The sequence below is a fragment of the Eutrigla gurnardus genome (genome assembly GCF_963514095.1).
Source record: "Eutrigla gurnardus genome assembly, chromosome: 19".
NCBI lineage: Eukaryota > Metazoa > Chordata > Actinopteri > Perciformes > Triglidae > Eutrigla > Eutrigla gurnardus.
Window position 1 is genome coordinate 9,446,806 of NC_139930.1, and position 7,435 is coordinate 9,454,240.

The following is a 7,435-nucleotide window of genomic DNA, read 5'->3' on the forward strand; positions in this document are numbered from 1 at the left end:
ACTGTTTAAGTAATGATCTAAATTATAATTTTCATGTAGTCAAAATATTACAGTAAACAATAGATTCAAATTTCAACGTAAAATAAAATGATGAGATATTAAAGTCAATAATGAGTCATTTTAAATTAGAATTGTGTGCTCAATGTGTCATAATTTGCATTTACTGTCTAAATTTGATTCTGATATCTAATTATCCTAACATGGAAACGGGTCCTGTAAGTTTATGGTCCTTGAGGATTTTTTATAACTTGGATGGATGGAAAGATAGATAGATGTTGTTACAGCAGCCAGCCAGTTATCCAAAACAACAGTAAAGGTAGGCCTACAGTGAATTTACACACTAGATATATATCCATAGAATAAATAATATAAAAAATATACTAGAATATACTATTAACCAGACTATAACACGTACAGTATAATATGTCATAAAATAAAGTAAAAATCAAGTACATAAGTTATATTTAGCCAGTTAGTTTCCGCCTCCGTCGTAATCATCGTCATCATCGGCGCAGAACCGAACTGCGCAGCAGCAACGTCACGAACGCTACGTACACGTGACGTGGACTTGTTTACCGTGTCCGGAAGTGCTGTGGCTTTTTGGCCAGGCTGGATTTTTTTATCCTTTCATTACGGACTCCAGCTGTTATTGTGGTCCGCTCAACCTAGAAATAGTTAACTATCGAGCTCTGCCGGGCGCGTATGTATTTGTTTGACGTCCACCGCACACAGGGGACGTGTAGCAGCTAGAGACTTTGGTTAAAATCTAACTTCATTGGCATGTCAGATAGATAGCTAACTCTCTAGCTAGCATGCTAACAGGCAAATACAGCTCAGGTTAATGCCTGTATTTTAGAAATTCAAGTTAGGTTTAAACGGAAGGATGGAGCCTTCCGTTTAAACTAAACGTTTAAACATATTCTCCACCGGTTATTTAGTCTAAGGTTTGATTTCACTGCTCGGGTAACAGTGATGTTCAGGATATTAGGGACATAAACACACTGGACTGAAACTGGTCGACCTTTGGTGCTTGAAGATGGAAGACAAATACAGCAGCAACGTGCTTTCGGGGGGGCAGCTGGGAATGGTCGAAGTGCCCAATTCTAGGTATGTGTTCAGCTTACATTCATCTCAACCAAACGCTTTGACTTGACCTATTGCTTGTGTTTTGGTGACATTAAATCAGCCGAGTCGGATCATGTTAGCTGTAGTCCAAGTAACAGTCTGTTGATTGAAGTCCACAAGGCCAACTGAAACTAAATCAGGGCTGCATCTAATGATTATTCTCATTATATCAAGTGATTACCTGATTATCCTTTAAACGTCTAAACTAATGCTAATGTGATGTCTTTAAGTTGCATTTTGTGTCCAAACTTAAAACATATTCAATTTACAATAATTATATCAGAAGAAGCAAGCAAATTTTCACGTGTGAGATTGCTGATGACCATGATTGTGTCGGCACATATTTGATGTAATGTACAAAAGCTCAGTGGGAGTGCATAACATTTTTGCCTGTACTAATATATGTTTCTGTATTTTTTCTCCTCAGGTTAACCAGATACATAGTTTTACTGGTTGTCGCGAAAGTACTCAAGGCTCTTGGGATCTTTGAATCTTACGATATCCTAAAAGTTGTTCACATCGTCCAGTTCATCTTCATACTAAAACTAGGGTAAGTGCTCTTACGTTACTTCCATGCCATTTTATTGAACTTGTACTTGTTGTTTTGTGTTAGTATTACTGCAGTAATAGTAATCTAATAATGGATGGGGACAACATGCTGACAGTGACCCTGCTTCTTTCTCAGGAGTGCTGTTGTTCTGCTTTTCTTTCAAAAGCCTTTCTCCTCTGGCAAAGTCATCTCAAAAAGACAGGTTAGTTGCAGTTCTTCCTCTGTGTTCTCGCTTCATTTAAGAAAAACAATTTTTACTTAATTTGACATACCAGTAGGGGTACACACTTTTAAAAGTAAAACACATTGTATCAAACTGCCATAATGATTAATCTGCTTTATTTTTAAATCTGTTTTCTTTGTAGTGGATAAAGTTACTAAAGCATGCTGTTTTCAGCTGTGTCATATCCCTCCTGGGATTCTTCGGTCTGACTCTCTGTGGACCTCTCAGGTAAAATGTCTTAATGAATATGTGTTGATGGGACAGTTCCACTCCAAAATCAAATCACTCAAAATACTATCTATAGTGCTAGCTTTGGAGATATCGGCCATAGTGATGTCTGCCCTCTCTCTTATATAATGGGTCTATGTGATGTGTGTTTTAGGGTGTGATTTAAAATCTTGGTCTTGTCTTTTATAGGACATTGTTGCTTTTTGAGCACAGTGATGTGGTGGTCATTGCTCTCCTCGGTGTCTTGTTCACAAGCTCAGGAGGGGGGCCGTCCAAGGTAAGGAGGCCATGAGTTTGCTGGTTTGAACAGAAACAAAATGACTATGTTGGACTGTGCATACTGCCTCAGGTTAATATATAACTGTTGTGGAAGTATGTAATATGCATTTCTGTTGGTTTGTCTTACTTTGCACAGACCAGAGGGGCTGCTCTCTTCATCATCGCTGTGATCTGCCTCCTCCTCTTTGACAATGATGATCTCATGGCGAAGATGGCGGAGCACCGTATCCTTTGCTTGCTGTTTTCACTGTTATTTGCCTGATCTGTCTGTGTTCATCATAATTCTCTGTTTGCATTGTGTTTGCCTTGACTCGGCTTCTTCCCAGCTGAGGGACATCATGACAGCGCGCTCACTCATTTCCTCTACACTGCCATTGCCGTTTTAGGTGTTGCAGATCATAAAGTAAGCAAATGCCGTAACACACATTAAATCTTATGTTTAGTGCTACCAACAGAAGTATAGTCCAGTATTGGTTTAATTTTCTAAATTAATTTACTCCCTGTCTTGCCGTCAGGGGGGTGTAATGCTGCTGGTGGCCTCAATGTGTCTGAAGGTCGGCTTCCACACAGCTTCCAGGAAACTGTCAGTGGAAATTGGTGGTGCGAAACGCCTCTATGCCCTTGACAACCTGGTTTCTGCGATTGTGCTGCTGCCCTGGGTCATAGTGCTGTCAGTGACCACTGAAGTAAGTGCACATGACCTTGCATTTATGTATCTTCTTAGGCTCCCTGTCTCGTTACTGCAAATGAATTCCAAATTATGTAAAGGTTATATTTTTCATCTTCATCTACGACACTAAGATGCTTTACTTGACCCCTCACTGACTGCTTTTTCACTCTCTACACCAGAGTAAAGTAGAATCGTGGTCGTCCCTCATCCTCCCATTCGGGATGATCATCCTCTCGGTAATGATCCTGGAGTTTTACGTCGAGGCTATTTGCAACGCGAAGATGGAGACGCCAAGGTGTGCCCGCTACGGCACCACCGCCCTCCTCCTCAGCGCCCTGCTGCTGGCCAACTTCTGGACTCACCCGCTGACTGACCAGCTGCGCTCCATTAGCAAACCACCCCAGCAGGTCAGCACGGAGCACGTGCTCTCGGGAGGAGTGCTTGTCAGTGCCATCTTCTTCATCATGTGTAAGTGTATAGTCATCATGTAAACCTCGTCTCAGATGGGCCTGGTTTTTAAATGTACATGCCCTGCAGCACTGGCGAAGCATTTATGTACTATTTCACCACTGTCACTGAAACGCTTCAACAAATTCCTGATGTTTTTCTGTCCATAGTTAAATGTGTATCTATTCCCCTTCCCTCATTCCTCTCCGCAGCATCCAGTATTCTTGCATCTCCCTCAAAAAAAGGTCAGAAGGGCACCCTTGTGGGCTACTCGCCTGAAGGGACCCCTCTGTACAATTTCATGGGTGATGCCCTGCAGCACACATCGCAGTCCCTCCCGCGGTTCATCAAAGACTCCCTGAAACAGATCCTGGAGGAATACGATTCCAGACAGATCTTCTACTTCCTGTGTCTCAACCTGGTATGTAGGGTGACAGGAAGAGAAAACTCACACAGCCGACCATGTGAAAAGGATATAACTGGAGTGGTCAATTTACTGAAATGCTTACAAGTTGGTAACACTGCATAGACTATTGAAATCCTCTTTTGTTATTTTGAGGTCTTTTGCTCTGCGTGTTTAAGGCTTTCACCTTCGTGGAGCTGTTTTACGGCGTTTGGACCAACAGTCTGGGGCTGATCTCCGACGGCTTCCACATGCTGTTTGACTGCTCGGCTTTAGTCCTCGGCTTGTTTGCGGCCCTCATGACGCGCTGGAAAGCTACGAGGATCTTCTCCTATGGGTAAAGTCCATAAAGAAAAACATGTGCAATTGCTTTGGTAGGAGAGTAGCATTTTAAAATTCAGCAGGATGTTTAACTAACGTTATTTATTTTATTTTTTTGCAGGTATGGTCGTGTGGAAATACTCTCTGGATTCATCAATGGCCTGTTCCTGATGGTCATCGCTTTCTTTGTATTCGTTGAGTCAGTCACCCGTGTGTTGGATCCTCCAAACATAGACACAGACATGCTGACTGTGAGTAAACTGCATCTACTAATTAATGTAAAGGTTTGAGACTGAATGGACATTTATGCCAATCTGTCAAGGTACTTTAGTAACATTTATTTTCTGTATCTCTGATCATGTTTTTATCATATCATTTAATATCTAGTATCTGCTAATACAGAGTCCTCCCCAGATATTTATATTTTAAATTTCACACAATGCCGTTAGTATTTAATTTAATTTTAGTTTATTTAGTAGGGGCCATCTAGTGGGCCTCGAAGGTACTGCCAGATTAGATTAAATGAAAAACAACGTTTTGGATAATTTACAAAATCTGCTCAAGAATTCACATAACGGGTGTCCTCTTGGGTGAATGTTCTAACTTTGAATCATTCATCCACAACCTTTCTACTACTACTACTCCTACTACATCGACTTAATCTTTATGCTAGAAAGTGCTTTCAGTTATAAATGGTCTGTCCTCGAGTCACAAGACAGTAGCCAGTCTGAAGTCTGCTTGTGGTTTTTTGTCTCCTGCAGCCGGTGTCGGTCGGAGGCTTACTGGTCAACCTGGTGGGGATCTGCGCTTTCAGTCACGCTCACTCCCACGGCGGCAAAAGCTGCTCGTCAAATGACCAGGGTCACTCACACCATGGCCACTCTCACGGCGAGCACAGCCACGGAGGTCACGGCCACTCTCATGGAGGGCATGGGCACGGCGGGCACAGCGGACACGGGCATGGCGGACACGGGCACTCTCATGGCTCCGGGGGCGGAGGCATGAACGCTAACATGAGAGGTGTGTGTTTCCATTGATGTACTGAAAGGATTTTGTAGAAAGGAGGCTGTAGCCGGAGACGATCCTCATTCTTTTTGCTTCTAGGTGTTTTCCTCCATGTCCTGGCCGACACGTTGGGCAGCGTCGGTGTGATCATCTCCACCATCCTCATCCGTCAGTTCGGCTGGTTAATCGCTGACCCAATTTGCTCGCTCTTCATCGCCACGCTTATTTTTCTCAGCGTCATCCCGTTGATGAAGGACGCCTGCGAGGTGCTTCTTCTACGGATTCCCCAGGAAAACGAGAAGGACCTGAACATTGCGCTGGCGAAGGTGAGGAGGATGTGATGAGGACAAAGTTTCTGCAGTTTTCTTTAATACAGATGGGCGTTTTTTCTCCCCATCAAACTAAACAAAATAATGTGGTTCAATGTTCAGTGTAGTTTTTAGCTTTTATTTAAGATTTTAAATCAGTGGTATGTGATGCTTTTCATCTCCAACAAGGAGGTCATGCGTTTTTGAGTTTGTATCTTTTTCTTGTTTTTTTTTTTGTGGAGATTCAGGATTTTTTGCATATAGAACTACTGGTAACTACTTCACTTAATGAAAATATGCCATGTGTCCCATAGTTGACTACTTTGATGATATGGATCCTGATTTAAGACGATTTAAACATTTTGTTGTGAAAATAATTTTAAAAAATTGTGTATTGGACTGTAAAGATTCAAATATGGTCTATTTGCCTTGACAACAGTAAATATATTAACACCCTGTCAGCAGAGGTGTAAATCGTTTTTTCCTGGTTCATTTCAGCTTGAGAAGATTGAAGGAGTTTTGTCGTACAGAGATGCTCATTTCTGGAGGCATTCAGCCAACATGGTCGCCGGGACCGTCCACCTTCAGATCATGCCAGATGTGGTGGAGCAGAGGATCGTACAGCAGGTCGGTACAAACAGGAGAATCCTGCTGATGTTTTACAGGAAGAATCCATATCTGAGGTCATACCAGCTAACAGTCCATGACCTGTGATCGTGTTTGTAATTGGTGGTCATTTTATATTCATGCTCTCTAGAGGATGACTCCTCACGCTGACCGCGGTGAAATTTGGAGTTTATTGCATTGACAGTTCTGATTGGTTTGTGCGTTTCCCTGATTCGTAGGTGACGGCCATTTTGAAGGATGGCGGGGTGAATAATTTGTCGGTCCAGGTGGAGAAGGAGGCGTACTTCCAGCACATGTCGGGACTCAGCACAGGGTTTCATGAAGTTCTGGCAATGACGCAGCAGATGGAGTCCATAAAATACCTGAAAGACGGGACGTGTATCATGTAACCACCATCTGTTGGACCAAAGGACCAAAAAGTCTCTTTTTTTGTTGAAATGTACAGTTTATGTATGTATTTGGTTAAAATAAATCTGAATATATTGGTTTTATCTTTGTGTATCTTTTTGTTTTTACAGTTGAATAATTCAGTATTTATTTTCTCATTTTTACTGAAGAAATACTTGAATAACAAAGTGCCTTTTGATTGTTGCAATGTTTGACATGAAAACGACTTTGATTTCCTTTTTCCTCAGAGACTCCAATAACATATGACACATATTTTGTTTTCCACACTATAGTGTGCGTTAGCTACCGGGGAAAACAAAAGTGTTGTCCGCTTCATATTCTGGTTGCACAGTAGTCGACCCACTTTCTTTGTCCCGTGAATGGAGCCTTCATCTTCCAAGGTGGCAGACAATCTAGATGCTAGCAGTGTCATTATTTTAGAGTTATTATGTTGTGCAATCAAAATGTGCTTCTTGCTCTGAAAGACATTTAATATTAGTTCAGAGCATATTGGACTTATGTCGCTACAACTACAGCACATTAATCAATAGAGGATTTATAACGACACCATACTTGTGTGTAGGATTTAGTGGCATCTAGGGGTGAGGTTGCAGATTGCAACAAACTACTCCGTTCCTCCTTTCCAAGTGTGAACTACAGTGTCCTTCACATAACGTAAAAATGCGAAAGGTCCCCTCTAGAGCCAGTGCTTGGTTTGTCCCTTCTGGGCCTCTGTAGAAACATGTCGCTGCAACATGTCAGACTCCACCAACAGGCTCCCTGTGTAAATATGTACAGCCCAGTCACAGCTAGTGAAAACACAATGATTCTTAGTTCCAGGTCATTACACACTAATGCAGCA

At 42.0% G+C, this 7,435-nt stretch overlaps 1 protein-coding gene across 1 annotated transcript; it reads left to right on the forward strand.

Annotated features, from left to right (window-relative positions):
* Positions 1–603: 603 nt before the first annotated feature.
* Positions 604–6,661, forward strand: slc30a5 (solute carrier family 30 member 5). The gene is made up of 16 exons (XM_084035264.1): positions 604–1,107; positions 1,553–1,675; positions 1,811–1,877; positions 2,041–2,126; positions 2,316–2,403; positions 2,542–2,629; positions 2,732–2,808; positions 2,921–3,091; positions 3,255–3,543; positions 3,735–3,943; positions 4,105–4,262; positions 4,368–4,497; positions 5,008–5,266; positions 5,351–5,577; positions 6,058–6,186; positions 6,405–6,661. Exons 1-16 carry the CDS (start codon positions 1,037–1,039, stop codon positions 6,573–6,575), a joined length of 2,343 nt encoding a protein of 780 aa, XP_083891390.1. The 5' UTR covers positions 604–1,036; the 3' UTR covers positions 6,576–6,661.
* The last annotated feature ends 774 nt before the right edge of the window (positions 6,662–7,435 follow it).

Bases quoted from the DNA above. Each gene is read 5' to 3' on its own strand.
- slc30a5 (XM_084035264.1), top strand. From the start codon at position 1,037: ATGGAAGACAAATACAGCAGCAACGTGCTTTCGGGGGGGCAGCTGGGA. The intron at 2,127-2,315 runs GTAAAATGTCTT...TGTCTTTTATAG, and splicing joins ACTCTCTGTGGACCTCTCAG to GACATTGTTGCTTTTTGAGC. The intron at 2,404-2,541 runs GTAAGGAGGCCA...TACTTTGCACAG, and splicing joins CAGGAGGGGGGCCGTCCAAG to ACCAGAGGGGCTGCTCTCTT.